Source organism: Anabrus simplex, chromosome 3 (genome assembly GCF_040414725.1).
Source record: "Anabrus simplex isolate iqAnaSimp1 chromosome 3, ASM4041472v1, whole genome shotgun sequence".
Lineage (NCBI taxonomy): Eukaryota > Metazoa > Arthropoda > Insecta > Orthoptera > Tettigoniidae > Anabrus > Anabrus simplex.
The window spans coordinates 26,472,849-26,499,613 of record NC_090267.1 but is presented as its reverse complement, the minus strand read 5'-3'; the positions used below and the strand labels follow the sequence as shown (position 1 = coordinate 26,499,613).

The 26,765-nt window shown below is 38.6% G+C and overlaps 1 protein-coding gene across 1 annotated transcript in view; it reads right to left on the bottom strand.

Moving 5' to 3' along the window:
• LOC136866967 (interaptin) overlaps positions 1–26,765 on the bottom strand; it is a 258,677-nt gene that overhangs the window by 10,084 nt on the left and 221,828 nt on the right. Inside the window, exons 9-10 of the mRNA XM_067144057.2 lie at positions 26,192–26,379; positions 12,288–12,432 (exon numbers count right to left, since the gene is read on the bottom strand). Coding sequence (XP_067000158.2) covers positions 12,288–12,432; positions 26,192–26,379 — 333 coding nt within the window. The remainder of the gene's footprint in view (positions 1–12,287; positions 12,433–26,191; positions 26,380–26,765) is intronic.

Sequence of the window (26,765 nt, the reverse complement as noted above, 5' to 3'; positions counted from 1 at the left end):
TGTATAAGGAATGTTGTTGTTGCTTGCAAAAACAAGTTGGCAGGACAAGTTGGTTCAAAATAACTAGTGGGCTGAGACAGGGAAGTGTTCTATCACCAATCCTGTTTACAATAGTAATGGATGACATCATGAGAACAGCAAAAGCAGCATATGGAGGAAGAGAAATGAACATGATGTTATTTGCAGATGATATTGTGATTTGGGGAGAAGATGACAGGAAGGTTCAAGAACAATTGAATGTGGTGAATGGGAAGATTGAAGAATGTGGATTGAAAATAAGTGTAGAAAAGAGTAAAACTCTTGTTATGACTAGAGGGGAGAAAGAAGGGAAAGGTCAGATTAGACTTGGAGACAAGCCCCTGGAAGTAGTGGAAACGTTTAAATACCTGGGGAGTGAATTAATGGAGAATGCTCGACTGGATGCTGAGATTAGTAAAAGGATTCTAGCTGGAAGTTGTTTCTATCATAGTGTAAGAAATATGTTATGGGACAAAGATGTGCCAATGGAAGCAAAGGATACTATGTATAAGATGTATTACGTACCCATAACAACTTACGGAGCAGAAACTTGGACAATGACAAAGAAGGATGAGAGTCGAATACAGGCAGCCGAAATGAAATTCTTGAGGAGTATGATACAGAAGAGTAGACGAGACAAAATAAGGAATGAGAAAATCCGGGAAGAAATTGGAGTGGAAAAAATGAATGATAGAATAGAGAAGAGCCGACTAAGATGGTTTGGGCACATAAAGCGAATGAGTGACGAAAGAATGCCAAAAAAGGTGATGGAAATGCAAATCCAAGGAAGGAGAGGCCGTGGACGACCACGATTGATATGGAAGGATACCATCCAATGCAGCATTATAGAAAGAAACCTGGACTGGGACACAGTGTTGGAGGAGGAGTGGTGGAAAGACCGAAGAAAGTGGAGAGGAACCATATTTGCCCCTACCCGGCTACAGCTGGATAAAGGGAAATGATGATGATGATGATCATATTATTTGTGAGTTACTATTTTGATTTTATTATTATTTAGGGTAACTTCTTTTAGTTGTGTTGGTTTTTGGGGCATAATTTCTGTTTTTTCAAATTATATTTTGAGACAATGTTTTGAAGTTCTGATATCTGGGTTTTTGCTTCTTTAATATCCACTGCTAGTAATGCTAAATAGCCAGCGAAACCCAGGCAATTTGTTTTAATTTTTCGGCCAATCTTTATTTTGGGGAGCCATTTTCTAAACCATTCCCTCATTACCATTTCTAGAGCACAATTAAATAATAGTGGTGAGAATGCATCTCCCTGCTGTAGTCCAGTTTTAATTTCAAATGTCTCTAATGTTTCACCCCTAAACTTCACTTTTGATTTGGTGTTAGTGAGAGTCAATTTTATCATGTTTATTAATTTGGGGTGTAGTCCAAGGTGTCTTACAATTTTGAACAAAGATTCTCTATGGATGCAATCATAAGCTTTCTTGAAATCTACAAATGTTATCAGCATATCTCTATTTCTTCTCCTGTTATAGTCCATTATCAACTTAAGACTCATGATCTGATCAGGACAGCTCCTCCAGGGTCTGAAACCTCCTTGATATTCTCCTAGTTCTTTCTCAAGTTGTAAACTTATCCCATTAAGGATGAATATTGAAAATATTTTGTATGTTATGTCTAGCAGCAAGATTCCCCTGTAGTTATTAGGGTCGGTTTTGTCTCCTTTTTTGTGCAGTGGGTGAATGAGGGCTGTTGTCTGGTGTTCTGGTAGTTCTTCTTTAATCCAGATAGAGACAAGTTGTTGATGGAGGGCAACTTTTGCTGATGTTCCTGCATATTTCCAGATTTCCGCAAAGGTCTGATCTTCTTCTGGTGCTTTGTAGTTTTTTAATTTATTCAGAGCTTGGTAGACTTCCTATATTGTGGGGGGGATTGATGTTCTCTGGTGGTGTTTTTATCGGGGTGTTGGTGTCCAAATGAAGGAGTTCTGTAGGTTCCTCACAATTTAAAAGCTTGTTGAAATATTTAGCCAGAATTTCTGCATTGTCTTTGTTGTTATGAGCCAGCTTACCATTTTCATCCTTCATCAGTAGGGTCGGGGCTTCATAATTTTGGAGCTGCTTTCTGAAGGTTTTGTAGTAGTCCCTTGATTGAGTTTTATTGAATTGTTCTTCAATTAACTGCAGTGTGTCCTTATGATGTCTTTTTATTCTTCTTAAGACTTGGGTAGTTTCTTTTCTCTGTTTTACTAGATTTTGATAGGATATATCTGTTTTTTGGGCCTGATGTCTTTTCTCCACTGTTTCATCACATTCACTGTTCCACCATTGGTATTTTTTATGTGGTTTAATTGGAGCCACGTCTTCTGCAATTTGTTTAAGGTTGTGTACTATGTCCTCAAGTTTTGTATCTGTGATTTTTACTTTTTCAGCTGCTTTCTGGTAATTTTTGTTGTTGGATTAGCTGGGTAGGATCTATTTTTCTGTTAGTTTTAAGGGCTTGCTTTTGCTGTCTCCTCTGGGGAGTGAGTTTAATTTTAACTACGTAGTGATCTGAACCTGTGTCTATTCCTCGGAAGACTTTGACGTTATAGATCTCTTTGTGGTATTTGTCCATGCAGATGTGATCCAGTTGCCATTCTCCTTTAGTGTAGTTAGGGTGTTTCCATGTTTTGAGTTTTTGAAGTTTCCTCTTAAAACTAATATTATAAAGAGGAAAAATTTGTATATTTGTTTGTAACAGATATATTCAAAAACTACTGAACCGATTTTAAAAATTACTTCACCTATAGAAAGCTACATTGCCAGTGAGTAACATGGGCTGTATTTTATTTTCAAAACAATTCAAAAGGGAGGGGGGCGATGGGGGATATATAATATAAAAATAATAGGCTAATATAGGCAGAATCAAATTTATCGTACAAGGACAGGATTAAGTTCTTTTTAAGCCCCTTGACGCAAATAACAAAACTCGGTAAGCCCTATGGGCCTGAAAACCATTTTTTAAGGCCCTAAAACCCACCGTTATGGAGATATTGGCACCAAACTAGCCCTGCTCTAGGAATCGGATATAGAAATGAACTGCCGTAACCATGGCAGCATCAGCTTCAGTATGCTTACAGCAGTGAGATTATCTACAATATATCACAAAAAACCAACATGTGACAGACATGAAAATTGGTATTTGGAATCTCCTTTAAAATAAAACAGAAATTTTTGTTTTCAGAAAATCCACTTAAGCGTTTGGGGGGTACGGTTGAAAAGAAGTGAGGAAGGAGTTGAATTCTTTATATGAGGATACATATATCTCAGAAATTGAAGACGTTACAGACGTTAAAACTGGTACTCGGAATCTCCTTTAAAAATATATGAACACACTTTTTTCTTTGAAAATCCACTTAAGGTGGTGAAATAATAAAAAAAGCAGGTGAATTTTTAAAATGAGCATCCTCTTCCTCTACCGCTCTTCCTACGCCTGGCAACTGTGTCGCACACGTGGATTTGACCATGTTTTACAGCTGGATGTCCTTCCTGACACCAACCCTGTATGTAGGGATGTAATTACTATTTTGTGTTCCTGTTGTGGTTGGTAATGTGGTGTGTTGAGTGAATATGAAGAAGAGTGTGTTGGGACAAACACAAACCACCTGTCCCCGAGTCAGATGAATTAATCACACGCGACTGAAATCCTCGATCCAGCCTGGAATCGAACCTGGAACCCTGTGTACTGAAAGCTTCAACGCTGACCATTCCACCAAGGAGTGGGGAAGTTTTAAAAATGAGTATATCTACAGCATTTCTCATAAACTTAACATGTTACAGACGTGAAAATTCATATTTGTAATCCCCTTTAAAAATAAAAAATCACGTACTTTTTGTTTTTGGAACATTAACTTAAGCTGGAGATCGAAAATAAGTGAAGGAGTTGAATTCTCTTGATGAGGATACTTAAAACTCAAAAATAAGATGTTACAGATGTGCAAATCGGTATTTGGAATCTCCTTTATAAATAAACTTTTTTTTTGACTTAAAAGAGGACTCTTTCTCACATGTAGAGTTCCATGTCGCATGTTCCACATTTAGATCTGCCAGTAGCTTGGTTATCTTAGCCCCAAAAGCCAATGCTACAAATGTGATTTACAAAGAGGCTCCGGGGTAAATGAAATGCAATTTTTCAGTGAGTTTTTTTATACTTAAGGGATTTTCAGATAATGTCTTAGTGCAGTACCGAGGAACAATTAATTCTTATCAACTTACTAAATCTTCGTGAGCAAAGCCGTGGGTAACAGCTAGTAGTTGATAAAGAGAACGAAACTATTTAAAAAGGAGGACAATGCCAGAAAGAAGAGGGCACAAAAATCCTCCATTAAGAGCCTGGATTTAGACATATATTCCAATTTTCACATACATAAACAAAATTTACCCATTTACCTATTATATTATTATTATTTATTGTCTTGTTTTATATGGTGGGACTCAGGCTTTGAAGCCTGCTATTCTGTCCGACAGTACATTCTTACAACATTTAAACAATGAAACTGGCACTTTTCTTTAGATTCAGTCGTCTTCACGAGTTCTGGCGTATCTAACATATAGCTATTAAAAGATACGTGTAAATTCCTGTAGATTATATTGAAGCATTAAGAGGATTGCCAAAATTGCTACAAGTTCTCAAATCAGAAAATAGTAAAGTCTTCAAAATATTCAATTATAAACCTTCCAACACGTTGTGCCATTTCACTGTTCCCAACAAGATCTAATTGAAATGAAAATGGAGTCCAAGTCAACAGAATGTCGATAATAAAGCATCAGAGTACTACTATGAGCCGAAGGAGTAATGTTTTCATCAAGCGCTCGATGAGAAAGGAGTCTAGAAAGCGGTGGAAAAGAAAGACGTGACAAGATTGTTCAGAGTTATTATTAAAAACTTAACATTCGATTCACACAGAAGGAGAACACTACGGACGTACTCAAGAGGAAGGAAAACATTGTTTAAAAAAAATACGGGTCATACAATAGAGAGAAACCTTTGTCCACAAACTGTTTTATGAAAATATTAGCGTTCGAGAATATTTCATTCCGTGAAATTAAATTGTATTTTTGGAATATAAAGACTTCTGCATCGCTACGTCACGATCTAACTAAGACGATGTATTAGCTGATACAATCAATTCCGAGAGGCTACATAGCTGTAATATCGACAGAGAGAGAGAGAGAGGAGAAGAATATATATACACACATATTTCCATAATTCAATTGGAATATTAATTTTTACGCATTGCAAATTTTTAGAATATTTCCAAGGTCAATTTTACCATATTCAGATGGTAGAAAAGCATATCCATAAGATGACGACATTAACCAAACTGACGTCTTGTTTTGTTCTGATTGGTTGAGAGACCAGCAGCAACATGCACTAAGAAAATGAAGGCGAAGCTACCTAGGTTAAGGCGACACGGGATGACGTTTCCAGCCCATGAGGACCGATAATCAGCTGAGACAGTCCCAGATGTTCCCAAACAGATGAGGGAAATGCCGTGAGCTGTGCCCGCATGTCCATCCACCCGAACATGAGACGACAACGGGGGAATCAGAGCAAAGATAAGTTTCTTTAAGTCAATGCTATAAATGGAAATTTATTTATTTTTCAAAGTGCTATTCTAATTAATGTCAGTGAGATGGTAACATATGGGAAGACGAATACCATAGTTAGGTTAAAGGTCGATAGGTATTCATCGGACCTAAACGTCAAATCCATGCGTAGGATGTAGTCAACCAGTGATAGTGAAACAACCCGTTCATAATCCTATCAATGTAATATGAAAGGAGGTTAAATTTTTATCTCTGGGTGAATTTTATACGACGTTGCGATAAACACTAGGACATCAAATAATAGTGGAAATGAGATTGTATGTAGGATATGCTTGCTAAATAGAAGGATATGATAATATTTTACGGAATTATTAAAAGATTGAGACTATGACGGAGTAGTGAGGCAAACGGTCAACGATGACAGATATACGTTGAGTTGGAATGGATTAATGCGTTTACTATGATGTGAAGTGTTATATGAGATGAATAATGTGAAGTGATGGTTTTATATGTGAATAATGTTATGAGGTTATGATGATTAATGTTAGTGATGATTATTGTTCACCGTAAGTGAGGTCATAGTTTATTTTAACGAGGATAGTATTTCAAGTTACGTATTTTTGAGATGATGAATTAATATAATTTGTCTTCAATCGACTGTTGATCCTTGAATAAGCCGTATGTAGTGTAGGATACGATCTCAGCGACGTCCATATGTTGATATTTTTATTGTAGATCATCAAAATAGTTTCTGATGAGGAAGATGATATGAAATTAACCTACATCCATGTGTTTCTTTTGATCGTAAGAATTTTCTCACATATTAGGGAGGCTTTGAAGTTTATTTCAATGCATTATCTGATATCACTGGTGACTTATCTTCACAACTAAGGGTTGTTGGTAGTAAGTAAGAGTCTTCTCACAAGCTAGACCACCCAATTACGGTATGATTAGATTGAGTGATGGTCAGATACACTTGATAGCACAGTTTTATGACATAGATATGCACTTGAATTAATTAATGCTCTCAAATAAGAGAACAATTTGCATCATTTCTGGATATGATGTTTGATCATAATATTTTAAAGAATATAATGACTTAAAGGGGTTATCTTTGTCTCTATACGAAGATATACCAAGAAGTTTGAGAATGTGTTTGAAAAATGTGATACATATTAACTGTTAAATATTTCTGAAGACATTTTCTCATGTTAATCTGGTTGTGTATTTGAGCACAAATAGTTCGAATCAAGCAAAGTTACTTTACTGCAAGGAATTAATGAATATTAGATACAGCAAGTAGGATTTTCAGAATAATTTCACAAGAATTTATATAATGAAAGTTGTGATCCTAATTTAATTTATTTGTAACCAAGTATGGAAGCTGCGTCCAACATTTAAAGACTCTCAATCTACGACAGTGTATATATTGTAATTTGATATAATTTTCATTCATTCGATTAGATGCATCTAATGTCTTTTTTAACCTAAGGTTTCTTTTCAATCTGATAGTTTTCAATCCAATGTTTTTCAATTAATGTCTTTTAATGCAATGTTTTCATTTTAATTATTCCAATTTGAGATTTTGTTTTCAATTTAATATTTCCTACTTAACATTTCAAGATATCTCAATGCTTCTTACTTACCGTTTCAGAGAGAAATTCATGAAAACATTTTGCGTCAGACCTTTCTTGATTTTCAATAAATAATGCATGGTAAAACTTAGCCATTCTTTTAATGACTTCTAGAATAGATGCCTAGATGTTAGTGTTAACCACTTGATAATTTCGGAAGCCAAAGGTGGAAACTAACTAGAAATACGGGTAGGAGACGTCCACTGCGTAAGTTAGGTATTTCCACTAGCATAAATCTGTGATCTTTCCTCTAATGTGGAACCCATAGCCCATAAACTTTGAATAGCGAAAAATGTGATTATATCTGAGCTAGCCTGGGGCCTGTTCCACGAACGCACTTTGCAACTTTGCACTTTTCACTTTTCAAATCTTGCAAAGTGCAAAGTCTTTCTGTTCCACCATGATCTAGGTATTACTTTTCAATTTCTTTGCAAAGTGAAAAGTCTTTGCGTATGAGTGAACCGATCATGTTTATTCCATGGTCAATCTGTATAATATTCCATGATTTTAATACTTTATTTTTCGCGGTGAATTTGACGATAATTGTGGTACCGGCAGTTTTAAAGTTTTGATCATGGGAAAGAAAGAAAATTACAAGAAGCTAGTGGTGTTAGAAGTTGTCAAGGAGAAACGGGACATTCTTTTTGGCAACTTCAAAAATAATCTATCACATGATGACAAGCAATCCGCTTGGACTGAAGTTCTAAAGAAAACTCAGTCTTTGCAGTTAGCTGGAGCCGAAAAATCTTGGACGTACGCGAGGGGTAATCTATTTGGATTATGGAAATGTCGTGCACTAGTAAGTAAATATTTACGTTTTCATTAAATGCATTAATCGAGAATATATCGCTTAAATCAATTCGTATAACCAGCATGTTACATAAAATTGTAATGTAGAAGTGATTGAAGAATATATGTAATGATTTCCTCTTACCTATATATCACGTCTGAAGCATTATATTCTTGCTTTTAGGCAAAAAGAGATAATGCCAAGAAAACTGGAAGTGAAGGAGGGAAAGATAAACAATTGGATGAGGTGGATGCTGCTATCTTCGACATCCTGCAGAAAGATTCGGCCGTTTTAGACGGGCTGAATCTTCCTGAAAGCTACATGGAAGATCAAGCGACCGTGGAGCCAATACCGACTCCTGCTGAACTTCCCAGTGGCGAAAACCTCGAAAACCTACAAAATACACCGAGGAGAAAGAAAAGGAAGCTGTTGAATTCCCCGCGTCCTATTGCTAACATTGAAGAAGATACGGTGACAATAAAACTGAGGCAGGAACTTCTCCGCGTGGAAATTTACCACAGGAAATTGCAAACCCTGAAGTTGGAAAGGGAATTGGAGATACCACCATCAGAATTTACTAGTGACATTGCGGCTTCTGCTTCGCAGAATTTTGTCTATAATACAGACGAATACATAGAATACATAGCCAATGAAAGTACCGAGTGATTGATTTAAACTTAAATTTCATGGTAAAATGTTTATTATATGTAGATTAGTAGAAATATAGTATAGTAAATAAAAATTAATGTTATTAATATAGAAACAGATACTATTGTTCAGTTCAGTTAGTGAAATATCTCAATAACGAATTGAGTTTAGCAACGGCGTCTAAATCGGGTGTCTCATCATTTCCAGGATTGGGATCTTCATTTTCATCCATCAAGGTAAGTAAGTCTTCTTCATTTTCTCTTCCAACCTTACGTGCAATATTATGCAATGCAATACACGCTAAGACCACCTTTCCCGCTTTTGTTGGACATAATCGTAAGTGGTTTAAGCAGGGAAAACGTTCCTTTAAAATTCCGATACTGTTCTCAACAATACGCCGTGTCGATTTATGTGCCTTGTTAAATCGTTGCTCAACAGCATCGTCAGGATTTCTATTAAGAGGGGGTATTAGCCACTCTTTTAGTCCATAGGCACTGTCACCTAATATAACTGCTCCTGGGAACGGCCTCCAACCTGAGTCAAAACGTCTACATACAGCAGTGTTTCTTAGGACCCTGGAATCGTGCACACTACCCGGCCAACTAGCATTAGCACTGTAGAAGGTCAAGTCTGCGCCACTAATCACCATAATATTGAGAGAATGATGCCCGTGTATCATCATGCTCAGTAGGAGCATCAATATTAACGAGAGTTCTGTCAACACATCCACACACAGAAGGTAAGCCACCCTTCATTAGAAATTCCGTCGCTATATTATGTGGATTATCAGGCCAACGTACTATGTTAGGAAATATTACATGTACTATAGCATCTACGACTTTAGTAACAGTTCTGCAAACAGTTGATTTTGATGTCCCATGCATTGCTGCCACACCGTGCAGCTGTGCACCATTTCCTAACCAATGTAAGCTTATCAGAATTTGTTCCTTTTGGGAAAGGGATTTACTTCTTTTTGTTGCAGGTTTCAATAAATGACAAATCATTTCAAGAATATAGTCAGCCTGTAATGGGGTAACACGAAAACACTCGCGAAATTCTGTCGAAGTGAGGTTATGAAAATTAATCCTGTCTTTGTATGTTCTCTTGTTGGATTCTTCATCACTGTCCTCACTTGATGATAACAAAAGCTCTCGTCGTAACATGTTTATATTACTAAACCAAATTCTAGGCCGAGAAACTAGTGTACATACTTGTTAATTAACAACTGAAAAGTGAAACATCTCTTTGCAAAATTTCTGAAAACTTTTCACTTGATTACTTTGCACTTATCATTTCTGTACCAATGGAGGAACATAACAGGCTTGAAAAGTGAAAAGATTCCTAACTTTTCACTTTTCACTTTGCAAGCTAAATCTGAAAAGTGATGGTGGAACAAAAACTGAAATGAAAAGTGCAAAGTTGCAAAGTTCGTTCGTGGAATAGGCCCCTGGATCTCATGCGACTCGACCTGGATGCGGGAACGGCGCTACGTTAACAAACACAAATCCCACCTCGAAAACACATAGAGACCCCCCTCCACAAGCTAGGTCAGTATCCAACATCCTGCCCACAGTTCCTTCCCCTAAGCCCCCTACTCGCCCTTCACATGTTACACCAATGCCTAATGCTCCACCCACAGTTCCTTCCCCTATGCCTCCTACTTGCCCTCCAACACGACCGCCCTATGCATATAACACAAGAAGCAGAAACAAGATAACATATAGTCTCAGTACTGCAAAAAGCACAGCTAGGCACTAAAGCGTGAATAAAGGGGTAAGTGGAATTTCAACAACAAGAATTTCTCATTAACAACTACAAACAACACACTCATAATATTCTTTGGTGACAGATATATTCACCCACAAATGTTGCAGTGAAACAATACACCAGCAATTAAGTATCATTTATTGGTGTCCCTTTTAACCCATTGTTACCTAAGAAACTTTAAATTCAAGGGAAAATACTTTTTACAAAAAATTCCATTTATTTGTGAACATAATAAGATGTCCTGTTGTTTTCAGCTCAGTATGGTGCTCAATGTTCAATATACAGCCATGGTACGAATCTATACCGACAGGCTTTTTAAACACTTTTGTATTCCATTTTCTACAACACAATATTTCACTAAATTTAGGTAAAAATTGGCTCCAGGACAAAAGATATCAAAAACTGACGATAACTTGCCCATGGATATTGAAGTTTTTTTTGAAACCCCCTTGACCCCATGTACGAGCTTACCTTGTATATAGGAAAAAAACAAGTTAAGAGTGGAACTACAAATGATAAAAGCTATGTACAAAAATTGTGTTGCTAGTGTGAAGACTAGTATAGGAAAAACAAACTGGTTTAAAGTTGAAACTGGTCTCCGACAAGGAAGTGTACTATCCCCCCATACTATTCATCATAGTCATGAATGAAATTCATAAAAAGATTAAACAGAGATTGAGAAGACATGCAACAAAAGCCATGTTGTTTGCAGATGATATAGTGATATGGGGTGAGGATGAAACGGAAGTGTAAAAAAGGAAGGAAGGAAGGAAGGAAGGAAGGAAGGAAGGAAGGAAGGAAGGAAGGAAGGAAGGAAGGAAGGAAGGAAGGAAGAGGAAAGATAAAACTGAATGGTAAAATTCTAGAAGTGGTTAAAAGTTTCAAGTACTTGGGAAGTGTGATCACAGAAGATGGAAAGATAACTGAAGAAATTGAGAAAAGAATACAACAAGCAAACAGCTTCTACCAGAGTGTAAGGGGTATTTTGTGGAACCAAGATATTCCAAAGAAATGTAAGAAAGTATTATATTCAACCTATTAATAACCCATACTAACCTATGCAGCTGGATAGTGGTCTACAACAAAACGAGAGGAGGGTAGAATACAGGCAGCGGAGATGAAATTCCTAATTGGTATCGAGGGCAAGAACAGAAAGGATAGAATAAGAAATTAAGAGATGAGGAAAAGGACAGGAATCTTGAAACTTCAAGACAGGATAGAAATAACAAAGCTAAAGTGGTTTGGGCATATGATGAGAATGGGAGAAGAGAAAGTGCCAAAAAAGTTTTTTCACAGAAGTTAACAAGAAAGAGACCACGAGAAAGACCCTGAAAGAGATGGACAGATTCAGTGTGATCAGATAAAAAAAAAAAAAAAAAAAAAAAGAGGCTAGGAAAACACTGACAAAAGAGCATAACAGGTCACTAGGTTAAAAATAAAGATGGCTATGGTGATGATGATAACAACAACAACAACAACAACATAGGACACTGTACCATAATGCAGGCCTAATAATCTTCAAGCAAAATAAATATATAAAACTTGAAACTCTGAAGTATGGGAATGGAATAAAGTTCAGGAACAGGAGAGAGATCTGGTGTGCCTAGAATAAACAAACAAACAAACAAACAAACAAACAAACAAACAAACAAACAAACAAATAAATAAATAAATAAATAAATAAATAAATAAATAAATAAATAAATAAATAAATAAATAAATAAATAATCAATCCTGTACTATAGTAAAAATTAAAATAGGGGGAAATTAGGCACGGAAGAAATATTTAAAAGGCTACATAGATTATTATTTACTGTGGAAGTATGTCCAATACACAATACATCTACTAGCATAGAACAAGCATTCTTACCATGAATATAGGCAATTCTTCAGTTCCTCTTTGTCTGATTCTAAACTGCCAATTAATTCATTAAGTAAATTTTGTAATTCCAAGTATGTGTCTGATAAACTTGACTGCAGTTCCTTGTATTCTCGAACTCTTGTCTGTGTTAGAGCTGAAAACAAAGTAATAAAAGATTATTATACCCGTTCTATATTATACAACTGTTATTCATAACTAATGAACACCGAATTTGTTGCTTTGAAATCATATGGGTTCATTAGGAAGAGACCGATTACAAAGCAACTAATAAAGCTCTTAGAAACCCTACACTATCATTCTTTCTGTCAATGACTACCTCCTCCTTCCTCGTCTTCACCTCAATCTTAAAATGAATAAAATTGAGGCTAACTTCATGGGCTTTATTTCCTTCTGCTTCTCTTAATCTCCATGGCTAAGTTCATTATTCCTCCCGGCAACTTATCCTAAACCATCGCACTACTCAGAGTGGCACATACATAAAGCTTCATCCATCGAGTTCATACCTCTCTCCTGCCATTGTTCCCACCCTTTGTACCAGCCATTATTCTTATTACTTTCATAAATTATTTCCACCTTATTCATAAGATGTCATCGTCGGGGCTGCGACTCAGAGTATACATATTCTTCAGCACTTTACATTTTCACACTCACAATGCTTTGTGAATATGTATCATATGACTTAGTTGCCCAATGTTGGCATAAAACATACATCCACACAGATCAAATGGAATGGCTGGGAAAGGGTGTGGCTGAGCTTGACGGAGGTTCCGTGCTATAGATATGTATAATAGATAGATGGAACTCTTTATTACCCATGGTGAAGTTAGGGCTCCTGACTCCCTAGTTGCCTAGTTGAACTTCCTCTTAAAACAATAATCACCACCACCACCTCCCTCTTACACTTAACCATATACATATTATTACTTTTTAATACTATGAAACAGACTGAAACTGAAAATACTAAGAACTACAAATAACACTAGCACTTAACGGATATATATACATACACACAAAAGAAGGAACTGCCTACACAAAACAGATTTGAAAAATATTAACTTCATTACAACAACTCAAGGAAACCCAAAAATAAAAATACTAATAATAAAAATATAAATTTAACTAATTCTTGCAGTACTAGATCAAAATTATACTGTAATTTCTACTGATAGTGTTTACTTCTAATGGGTACATACTGATATTTTAAATTTCATTACTGACATACATTGTGTGCCTCCATGGCTCAGGCGGCAACATGCCAGGTTCTCACCGCTGGGATCCATGGTTCAAATCCTGGTCACTTCATGCGAGATTTAGACTGGACAAAGCGGGAGGGGGGAAGATTTTTCTCTGGGTATTCCCATTTTCCCTGTCATCTTTCATTCCAGCAACATTTCATTTCATTTGTCAGTCATTAACCACAGCCTCAGAGCAGTGTGACAGGGTTCAGCAGCCGGCACAGTTCCTAACGCTGCTAGATGGGGCCTACATTAATTCCATTCCTGACCCAGTCAAATGACTGGAAACAGGCTGTGGATTTTCATTTTAATTGATATACGTTGTTAAATAAGATTAAAAACACATTAAGAGAGGAAAAGAGCTAAGTATAGTATGAAAGTTACGAATTTCAACCAATTTACTACTGATTGAAAGTTATCAATTTCACTGTTGTTCCATACTGACTGAATATTCAGAATATATAGAGATTTGAGGATTTCCACCCAATCAATACAATTTTTAATCACTCTTAGTGACTAATTGTATTGTTTCTGGAATGCTGACGTTCAGTTAGGTAACGGAAATTCAATTCCAACTACCGATGCAGGGGCATCACGAACAGGAATCAGCTACCAAGGAAGCATGTAAATTAGCCGCTTATTGGTCACACCACATTTAATTAATTTTGTATTTATGTAGAGCTTAAATCACATTGTTACCTGCCATCATCAGAAATGATTAATGATTATAGTACTCGATTTGTTATTTTTGTGTATAATTGTAATGTATGTTTCTGACATGATTAAATAAATAAAATAAATAAATAAATAAATAAATAAATAAATAAATAAATAAATAAATAAATAAATAAATAAATAAAGCAACTAATTATATTCTAAAAGATATGTAGTACATGTTTCATTTCCTAGCAGACACCTTCAGCTGCTTCATACAGTTTAAATGAAGATAAACCGAATAGACACTGACAACGATCTAGTCAGTAGCGGCTTGTGGCTCAAATGGCAGGTGGGGCTAATGTGGGTGTTATTATTATTCTCCCAATATTGGAAGACGTTAAGCAAATAACTCGATTATTTCTTCTGTGGGTTCTTGGTTTTGCAATAGGTTTTCATTCTTTCCAAGAAGCCTAGTTTATGTTCCGCCAACCACTCTGGTCTGGAGTGTTTTTGTTCTGGTTGTTCTAAAGTAATTTCTCAGTTGTTTTACTTTGTGTCTAAAGATATCTCTTGCTAGGATGTCGAACTTATGTTTGCATTTTCGAGGTCCTTTTGAAGTTCATTAAGCCAGGGTATTGAGTTCTTAAACAAGATAGACAGATAGATAGATAGATAGATAGATAGATAGATAGATAGATAGATAAAGAATGGGTGAGCCCTGCCTTTGCAGGGCTCCACACGTAGGTCTGTGAAGACCTTTTGTGTCCCTTAAACGGGTTTGCCTAGTCCAGCCCTAGTGCTCCTATAAATGATACCAGTGTCCGGATGTTGGCATTCCTGATGTCTTCCAGGCTCACGAAATGTGAGCCAAGGCATCGATGTCTAGTGCTTGCAAGAGCCTCGCACTGACATAACACATGCGCGGAGGTCTCTTCCTCCCTACCGCATCTTCTACACATCGGATCCTGACTGATTTTCATGATGTGTAGGTGTGTCTGTAAGGTATTGTGGCCTGTCAACAGTCCAACTACCATTCACATTCTGGTCCTATTCAAATTTATCAGGACTTTGGCTAGGCCCTTTAATAAGTTCATGTGCCTGCCTTGCTATGGTTAACCTCTTCCAAATGTCTAAGTGAGACTGGTTTGTCCACTGGGATATTACCAGTTTCATGCTTTGGAGTGACACTCCCAGGAAGGGCTCTGGTCCTATGAAAGGACCTTTTGAGCCTTGTTTCGCTAGTTTGTCAGCTTCTTCATTTCCACTGATACCTGTGTGCCCAGGGACCCATAATAGGGTAACTGAGCTAAGTTCACACAGCTGATCTAACATCCTTTGGCATTCCCATACCATTTTTGATGTTGTTTTAACTGCACATAGTGCTTTTAACGTTGCCTGGCTATTGCTGCAAATAGTGATGCATCTTCTTTGTCCAGGAATGTTCCATACATATACAGCACAGGCCAGTATTGTGTATACTTCGGCCTGGAAAACAGTAGCATATTTACCCATGGGAAGGGAGGGCCTTGTCTTAGGCCCCCAGACCCCGGCGCCTGTGCCCGTCTCTGTCCGCGAGCCACCTGTGTACCATGTACAGCCCCCAGACCTAAGATAGGCCCCCGCATCTGCGGCCCACTCCACCCTTGTGGGTATCACCACTGTGAACTTATAATTCAAATTAAAACTAGGCTTCATCAGGTCCCCGATCATCACTGTCGTAGGGCAGGTCTGGTGAAGCCTAGTAAGAATAGAGGCATGACCTCTATTCGGATTCTTGAAGGACCATCCTCCGAGTGACCAGAGGCGGTAAGCACTCATTCCTGCTATTTCCTTAACATATAAATGTAAGGGGGGAAGACCTAGGATGGCCTCCATTGCACATAATGGTGTAGTATCCAGTGCCGCTGTTATTCCTAGACACGCAAGTCTTTGGACACTGTTTAACTTGGTGGTCACAGTTTTACTCTCCGAACCTGGCCACCAGACTGAAGATGCGAAGGTGATCATGGGCCGTACAATAGAAATATAGAGCCACTGGACCACCTTAGATCCTAGGCCCCAAGTCTTTCCGACCGCCCTGCGACAGGCCCACATAATCTTGCGAGCCTTATCCACCTTACGGTCTATATGTTTCTTCCAACTCAGTCTTGCCTTAAGGATTATCCTTAGGTACTTAACTGAGGTTGTCCTAATTTTTTCCCAAATAGGAAAGGCTCTGACAGTCCGTCTAGCCTCCTCCTGGTAAATACCACGAGCTCCGTCTTGTCGGGATTAACCGACAAGTCCGTGTCGTGGCACCATCTTTCCACCCCATGTAGGGAGCTCTGTACGAGCTCTGAAACCATACTGGGGAAATTTCCCACCGCTTTCAGGCTAATGTCATCTGCATAGCCTTGGGCGTAAATTCCTCCAACATTTAACTTGGTAAGTAGTTCATCCACTACCAGACACTATAATGTTGGTGATAATACTCCTCCCTGTGGACACCCCCGGTTTATATTAGCTCTCAACATTACTGCGCTGAGGGTAAACAGAACTTGACGGCCCTGCAGTGAGGCCATAATCCATTTTATGAGCATCCTGCTCACTCCTCTTCTCTCTAGACTAAGTTCTATGGAGCCCAAAGATGTGTAGTTAAAGGCCCCTTCTATATCTAGGAATACAACTATAGCAAGTTGTTGCTGATCCAAGGCACTCTCCAGCCTAGAAACTAGCTGGTGCAGTGCCGTCTCAACCGACTTCCCTGGTTGATATGCACGTTGATGAGGATGCAGGGGACAGTCTCTTAATACTTTCTCCCTGATATGTCTATCCACCAGTCTTTCCAAGGTCTTAAGAAGAAAAGACGTTAGACTAATGGGTCTATAATCCTTAGGTCTAGTATATGAAGACCCTTCGGGTTTGGGTATATACACTACCTTCGCCTGACGCCACAAGGAGTACACGCACTCCATAGTGAGACAGGCTCTAAAAATTCTGACCAGGTATGGTATAAGGACTGCGCTTGCTTCCTGAAGAGGTGCTGGAAAGATTCCATCCATTCCTGGGCTTTTATAAGGGGCAAAAGATTCTAATGCCCACTTCACCCTTCTTGGGGTAACAATCTCTGCGGCTTCCTTCCAGCCACTTCTATTGGGTCTGAAGGATCCGCTCGATTCTACTTCACTATTTGTGACTGCTGAACCTGGAAAGTGGGCATCAAGCAATAAGTTCAGGGTCTCCCTCTCTGTGGATGTATATCCACCCAAAGGTGACTCCAATGAGCCCAGCCTTGCCCTTCCATCCAAGGTTAGAATTTTATGAAGCCTTGCCGCTTCATGTTGACTTTCAATGGAGTACAAAACTGGCTCCAAAAGATTTCTTAGAAGCCTTTAAGCGAGGTTACATAATCTATTATCCTTTTTGTCAACCGATTTTCTGGTAATCTAGTCAGATGGCCAAAGAATTTCATACGTCTTTTCCTAATGTCAATTTCGATGTTTGAGAACTTTTCTGTTGTTTTGATTGATTGCAACCTGTAACCTTCTTGGTTGTATCTTGCTCCTAAGATTTCCTAATGATCTTCCTCTCTTCTATTTCTTGATTTCTTCAAGTTCTTGTTTTCTGTTGAGTGCCATTGTTTCACTTGCATAAAGGACTGTTGGTTTTATGACTGTGTTGTAATGCTGAATTTTTGTAGGTCTTGACATGGATTTTTTGTTGTAGATGTTTTGGACTAACCCTAATGATCTTTTAATTTTTTGGAGATGAGTTTGTTGCAAGATCTTTTCAAGGCCTGTCGGTTTGATAAATTTTACAAGGTATTTAAAGTAAGGAACTTTGTCAACTGTACCATATTTTGTTCTCAGGCCTTGATATCTGTCTCTGAACAAAAGAACTGTTTTCTCGAATAATATCTGCAGTCCCACCTTCTTCTTCTTCTTATTAATGTAGTTTTTGTTGCTTCTGCTGTTGTGTATACACCCATATTAAACCTTGTCATAACACTTTTATTGGCAGTATCAGTACAGTTAAGCATGCTTGATTCTAATGCATGCTAATAATAAAATACCATAAAAATTACCTCATTTATAAAGGAACTGCGCTCGTCGATTCCCCTGCGGTGCAAACTATTCACTATTTTAAACACTACATACTAATCACTGTTAAAAAGTATCCAGAACTTATGCTCTCCACTCCGCAACTGCTAAAAGCGAACTGTAAACTAAAATTTGAAACATGTTGAAAGCTTCACTCTGTGAATGATCACCAGAACATGTTACATCAGGTTAGAACAATATAAGTGAGTTTGCAGTAACATCGCCATAACACCCGCTGCTACAGCTTCGTCTACATCGTCCCTTTTTTATTGTGGGCATGTCAAAGTTAGTCCCTAACTTGACATTTTAAAATGCATTGAAACTTTCATTCCCTCAAAGGTTTACTGACTTTCAGAACAGTTACCAATATTCATTATGAGGGCTGAGAGCAAATTAGCCCCAGCGTCAGAATAAATGTAGAAAACATGTAATACAATCATACTTCCATTTTCTCATATCATTAATTACTTCACAACAGTGGTACTCAGATATTAATTTGGTCTCCTTAAATTAATTATCTAAAATAAACATTTCTAAACCCTTATGTATAAAAATCTGGTGGGGCTAAGCCCCTTTAGCCGTTGGATCTAGTATAGTCAACTTTTTAAGTCCAAGAATCAAACTCATGGGTATGCACCGAGTACATTTTATAAAATGCTTAGAACAAAATCTGAGTCATAAAATTAGAGTCTTAAAAATAGAAAAAGCATCTACTGTTTCCTCAAGTTACAATATTCACACTTCAAAATCTTACGAATTTTACTTTATGTAATTACTTACAATGTAATTACTTTTAACATAAAATAAAAACTAGTTGGGTGCTACTGCAACAAAGTTACAGAATATAAAATACACGACACAAACATCTATAGGGTGGATCATACATTGACGATATTCAGACTGCTTGATCTTACCTGCGTACCTGCTGAAATAAAAAATATGGTATGAAATTACAACAAGGTTGAGCATTACTCAGGAAATATATATGTAACTTCACTCCAACTAAACCGATACCTATCTATACTATGGAAAATAAACACAGCTTCGTTGGAGTGGAACATCTTTCCCGCTAACGTGTAGCCATCATGGAGTCTTGAAGTATACATTCATCTCTTGTTGACAAAGAAATTGAATGTTTCCTCATAAATAGTGATTCTGGGGAGGTACATTTTGATAATGAAGATGGAAAATATATAGGGGGCGATACTGCACTTCAAAAAAGTGCGAGACAAAGTAATAATGATGAATCTCACGTGGAATTGTCACCCCTCTTCTCAGATAAATTCTTTTTCCCCCAAATATTAATGATTTTGATACCAGTTCTAGAATCAATAATTTTGTATTATATTTCAGTAATAATATCACTGAGCGGAGTATCCGCACGTGTTAACACGCTATGGCTATGGAGCCAAGCTCTGGATTTGGCAGGCAAGTGGATTTGAACCCCCCTCCCCTGTCTGCTGTCCTGAGAATGATTTTATTTTTGGTGGTTTTCCTTTTGCACTTCCCAGCAAACGCCGGGACAGTTCCTTTTCATAAGCCACAGCTGATTCCTTCCACTTCCTAACCCAGTTTCATTCATTTCATACTCATTATGTTCTCAACTGAGGCTAGTATCAGGAAGGGAATCTGGCCGTAAAAGCATGCTGTAAAATTAAAATATCTCACTTCATCCCTGACCCTGCAGCAAGGGGACTGTATGCACTCCATTAACAGTAAAAATTGATCTGTAAAAGTGCTGCTTCTTATATAAAAAAAAAAAAAAAACCCACCACCCAGTCCAGAGTGTTCGCCTGGTCATCAAACTTGGCAGTGAAAAGGTTAAATAATACGGAATCTGCTGATTTGTTGTCATGTGTGTTGATTACTACTTTCCTCATAACTGGTACCGTGTCCATAGATGATATTCACCTTCACATCACAAAATAAAACAAAGTTTCATTAATGCCGCATGTGAACTTTCTCAAACAACATGTAGTGTCAATGAATGCAAAAGTATGAAAATAGTACAACATGAGAATGAATATCACAATCAGAAGATATAAGAGCGTGACTATGTCAGAGCGTCCATGTTTACAAAAACCCAAGTCTATCTCTCTACACTACAGGTCCACGCCACGTGGCCTTTACAAAAGTCACTGTAATGAATGCTCTGTGTTGACAGTCTACTGAGCTCCATCTATTCTATGGTACATAATACGAAGACTTGAGAAATATTTAATTCCTGTTGGTTCATAAAAAATTCAACAACAAATGAATAACCCTACATTTCAATAATACATTAATAATATATAGTTTCTATAAGTTATACTTTCTGTCTCATAGTGACCTTGAAGATTACGCACTGGGATTTCAGGAATCTATACATATTTCCAACGGACAAGTTGTTACGCTGATCTTAACCAGATTGCACAAGTGTAGCTAGAGTAACATTTAATTTACATAGAAGAATATAACATGAAACATAAAAAAAAACCAAACCCCATCGCACTACAGCCCTTGAAGGGCCTTGGCCTACCAAGCGACCGCTGCTCAGCCCGAAGGCCTGCAGATTACGAGGTGTCGTGTGGTCAGCACGACGAATCCTCTCAACATGAAACATACAATTAATTAATACCTACACAGAATAAAATTGGTGTTTAATTTATGTTACCAGACACATCCCAATAAATGCCAATTACGTCTGAATAAATCTTATGTTAATTATAAATGCAAATTTTTACACTTGGTGTTCAGTTTTTGTACTGTTATAAACTATCAAATGACTTTACCTTGCTATTTGCTTTACGTTGCACCGACACAGATAGGTCTTATGGCGACGATGGGAAAGGAAAGGCCTAGGAATGGGAAGGAAGCGGCCGTGGCCTTCATTAAGGTACAGCCCCAGCATTTGCCTGGTGTGAAAATGGGAAACCACGGAAAACCATCTTCAGGGCTGCCGACAGAGGGGTTCGAACCCACTATCTTCCGGATGCGAGATCACAGCTGCGCGTCCCTAACTGCACGGCCAACTTGCCCGGTAAATTACTTTAGCACCCACTCTCCTAAACAGAGAACAGAATTCAGAGATTTTGCTTTAGTGAAAAAATTGGTTAATTGAGAATGAGTGGCTTCCACCCAATGTGTCTTATAAGCAGTTTCAACTGTATTATGAACTTTATTATTTTTGATCATCATGGTCTAGATCAGGGCCATCCAGCTATTGCGCTCCGAGAGCGCGCCCGCGCTCGGGGAGCACTGGGCAGTCAGACTAGCGCTCCTTCCCCTACCACCACTACAGTGTGGCAGCGAGGAGACCTGAGACGGACGATGTTCGGACCGCGCTGACTATATACGTACGTACAGTCGTGCGTCCGTCGGCTTTTGTGGGTTTGTTGACATCATATTGATAAGGCTGTTTTGCCATAACCAATATACCGCATATACAAATCGAAAGGTACTCCGATGTATGGAATATGCAGGAAACGAAATGAAGTGTTAAGTAGGGAATGCAGTAATGCGATTTATTCAAAACTGAAATTTGAACATATCTGAGAGGAAAATTAAAAATTTTACCAATATTATACCAATATTCTTAAACAATTACGCGAGTTTCTATCGCTCATCGTTGCACGATGTTTACTTTTGGTAAGCTTAAGAACTGAAAAGAAACGCTCACAAATGTACATTGAGCCGAACATTGACAGAACTTTACATGCATGTTTATAAAAGGGGGTATTCTTCTTGCGGAAAGTCACTATAAAATTCTTCCAAACTTCGTGACATTAGAAAGCGGTCTTTAAGACGAACATTGCTCTGCAGTTCAAGCTACTCTAATTGAAATAGCTGTGGAGCACTGTCTGCACTAAGAGAAAATGTTCGAACAATTACATCTAACACTGCTTGGGGTTCTGATAATTCTGAAAATCTCTTTTCAAATTCTTCTTGTAATTGGCGAATTGCCTGCAAGTACTCATCAAAGTCGACACCTCATTTCACTGCTTCAAGCAATGGAAAATGTCCTGTGTTCCTTGCACGTAACTGGTTTTCCCACAAAATCAATTTTCTTTTCAACGCTTAAATTTCTTCCACCAAATCGCAGATATTGTGCTTTTCGCCCTGAAGCCAAGTTTTTTCTTTTTTCTATTGGCTTTACGTCGCACCGACACAGATATGTCTTATGGCGACGATCAGGTAGGAAAGGGCTAGGACTGGGAAGGAAGCGGCCGTGGCCTTAATTAAGGTGTGAAAATAGGAAACCACGGAAAACCATCTTCAGGGCTGCCGACAGAGGGGCTCGAACCTACTATCTCCCGAATACTGGATACTGGTCGCACTTAAGAGATTGCAGCTATCGAGCTCGGTAAGCGAAGTGTTCAAGATGGGCAGTAAAGTCACTTAAAAAGACCCAGTCCACCACCCACTTAGGATTACGCAAAAGAATTTCGGGCCGCCCTTTTGTGTCATAAAAGGTATCTATTCATGGAATAGATACCTTCCATGAACCGTCTCTACATTGTGTGTGTATGTTGTGTGACAAACATTGCGATCGCTATCATTTCAGCAAGTGCAACAAGAGAACAAAATCTTTACTAGAATATGCGAAAGATTAATGTATTCTTAATGCATATTTGTGCACTATTAAATAAATAAAAGGTATCTATTGCATTCTGCAAGCAAAAAACTCGATGAAGCACCTTCGTCTTGCTCAGCCATCTTACTTCTGCATGGCACGGGATATCCGGATACTCCACTTCGAAGTCATCCAAGAACTCTTTGATTTTTTTTTTTTTTTTTTGCTATTTGCTTTACGTCGCACAGACACAGGTAGGTCTTATGGCGACGATGGGACAAGAAAGGCCCAGGAATGGGAAGGGAGCGGCCGTGGCATTAATTAAGGTACTAATTAAGGTTCAGCCACAGCATTTGCCCGGTGTGAAAATGGGAAACCACGGAAAACCATCTTCAGGGCTGCCAACAGTGGGGTTCGAACCCACTATCTCCCGAATGCCAGCTCACAGTTGCGCGCCCCTAACTGCACGGCCAACTCGCCCGGTACTCTTTGAATTGACGGTGCGTGAGTCCATAGGATCGAAGAAAATTTACCACTCACACAACTGTTCCGATTACGTCTTTAAGCTTGGCGACGTTTGCACAGATTGCCTCCTGGTGTATCAAGCACTGGATCGCCGCCATTAGGGTAGTACCGCTCTCAGTCATTTTTAATTTTACATAGCTGAGGGACCCCGTTCGTAGACTACGTAATGCAGATGCTCAATCCGTCGTTACACTCGTGAACCGCTCCCATTTTTATCCCATTGACTCAAAACACCCCCCCCCCCCCCCTCCCACTGCTTTGAAAATATCGAAACCGGTAGTGGTGTCTTCGAGAGCTACCAAGTCTAGGAAATCCTAGGTGAGCCGAATATCGTCATCCACCCTCGAATGAAAATAACGAGCTGAGCTGTGTCCACAATGTCGGTTGATTCATCGAGGGCGATGGAAAAGGATACAAAATTTGCTGCCTTCTCCATTAATTGTTGTTCCATATCAACGGCCATATTGTCTATTCTGCGAGCCACAGTGTGAGGAGAAAGAGATATTTTGTGAAATTTCTCAAATAGCTCCATAGGACAAATACATGCCGCCACGTCCATTAGGCACTCCTTGATTACATTCCCTTCCGCGAAGGGTTTCCCAGCTTTGGCAATTTGCGACGAGCATTTGTAGCTTGTTCGTAAAGTGGGTCCACCCACCTCACTCTCCTCAATCTCCTGTCAGACAAAAATACGGTAAGTCACAACTTTTGTGTTCTTCAGATAATTCAATCAGTTATTCATTCCCGTTTATAAACAAGCATTTAAAAATTAAAACAACAATACAGACAGTGCTGCTTGAAATTTTCTTTCAATCCTTCCAACTTCGATTGGCGACTGGCGACTGTCAAATCACCGTAATCATCCCTGTGGTTGGCACGGTAGTGGTGTTACAAATTGTGTTTTTTTTAACACATAAAATCTCAGTGGCACACTAAAAAATCGGCTGCTCTCTTCGGCCCGGCGGGCAGACCGCTCGCTCAGCCAGCCAAGCTCCTCCCTCCACTACCGAAACTACCTTCCCTCAAAGCGCTCGGAGCACTGGCTTGGAGCGCGGCCAGAGCGCTAGCGCTCGGGGAGCGCTGTTTGGTTGGCCCTGGTCTAGATAAACAGCAAAGGTGAAAGATTACAGCTTTTCCCAATTCGCCTAACTTCTGAACCAAGAACTTATTCTGCTATCAATTCTCACCGCAACTTGATTGTCAACATAAATCTCTCCAATTACCAGTGATATCATACAACGGACATCCTTTCACTTCTTACTTTGTCATACACCTTCTCTAGATCTACGAAATATAAACATAATTCTCATTGGATTTTTCAACTACTCTATGCAAAGACATACCTTTACAGATTGGAGCAATTACTGCTTTCATTCAATCATAAGGTATGTTATTGAAATGTTAATCCTAGTCTTCATGAAGCCATTTTATTCCAGACTTCCAATTATATTTCACCATTTCAATCTAATTTCATCTGTCTCTGCAGCTTTGGGGCTTTCGTTTGTTTACCATCCTTTCCCAGATGTTTTATAAACTACGAAGCGTGTTTTTTAAGTAAGGTCCGTTTCGTTGTAGACACCAGTAGTTTGTGCATATATCGCAATGAGCACGTGCGTCGTGTACCGGCAGGCCTCGGGAACAACTGAGCTCAGTTTCAGCTCTGTAGCTAATCTGTACGGTTCTGTCCTGTGCTTTCAAAATGTTTAAGACTATCAACTCGCCCACCGCGTGTGAGGTTCCGTCAGTGACACAGTTTTTGTCAGCAAGGAACCTGTCTGCTGCAGAAATTCATCAACAGATTTGCGAAGTGTACGGTGACTGTTATGAGTGAAAGCAAAGTGCGTAAGTGGGTTAGACAATTCAAAGATGACCGTGACAACGTCCATGATGAGGATCGCTCCGGTCGCCCTTCTTTGATTACAGATGATTTGGTGGCTTCAGTTGAAGCGAAGATTCGTGAGAACAGGCGCTTCACTATAACAGGTCTCTCAAACGAATTTCCTGACATGTCGAAATCAGTGCTTTACAACATTGTTTCTGAATACCTAAAGTTTAGGAAACTCTGCTCCAGTTGGGTCCCGAAACTCCTAACAGAGGACCACAAAAACCAAAGATTTGAGTGTGACTCATTATGACGAAAAAGGTGACGGTTTCTTGAGTCAGATCGTAACTGGAGACAAAACATGGGTTTTGCAATTGAAGCAACAGAGCATGAAATGGAGACACAAACACTCGCCTGTAAAGGTGAAGGCCAAACAGACTGTCCCAGCGCAAAATCATGGCGTCGGTGTTTTGGGATAGGCATAGTGTTTTGTTGGTTGACTACATGCAACGAGGAACCACTATCAATGCCGAAGCATACTGCCAAACCCTGAGAAAGCTACCAAAAGACGCGGCATGTTGAGAAAGGGAATTGTCCTTCTCCATAACAATGCAAGACCTCACACTGCAGGTCAGACAGACAGTTTTGGCTGGGAAGTTTTAGACCGCCCACCCTACAGTCATGATCTTGCGCCGAGCGATTACAATCTGTTCCTCCACCTCAAACATCACCTCAGTGGCAACCATTACAATGATGACAACGTGAAAACGGCAGTGAACTCTTGGTTATCAGAGCACGCGGTAAGTTTCTATGAAGAGTGTATTTTAAAATTGGTTACAAGGTATGATAAGTGTTTGAACAAACTTGGCAACTATGTCGAAAAATAGAGTGAAGTATGTACTTTCTGAAGATAAATCTACTTTTTTGAAATAACCTTTCGTTGTGTACTTATTTTCTAATGGACCTTACTTAAAAACACGCCTCGTATAATTTAAGAAAAAGTTTATTATAAAAATACTCACAGAGACTCAAGCCCTGATCTGCTTCAGCCAACTGTAACCGGGAGCGATAACATTTTTCTTGGAACAATCTTGATACTGTTTCTTCTACCGGTTTTGCAGGGGCTCCATAACCAAAGAGAGGACCTTCTTCTGCATGTGCTGAGTAGCCATAATTAACTAACATCTTGTATGTAGGCATCTGAAATCCACTGAAGGGACAAAGTTCATTAGCATCTGTAGAAACAAGATGGTTAAAATTACACAAACTACATGGGAACATTGTAAAAAGGAAAGAGTTTAATAATCCATCATTTGCAAAGCTGAGTTTGCATAAAACAACAGTCTCAAAATTCATTTTTAGCATAATAATAATAGTAATAATAATAATAATAATAATAATAATAATAATAATAATAATAATAATAATAATAATAATAATATGACCTCAGCTAGTGTGTGCATGAATATAACTATATTAAGACTTCTCCAGCCTTTTCTGGTTCAGTACTGAATTGAAACAAATCCTAATAAAAACTGTTAAGAAGGAAGACATACTTTCCATTGCTGACTCTGTTAAATATGAGTTAAAAACTTT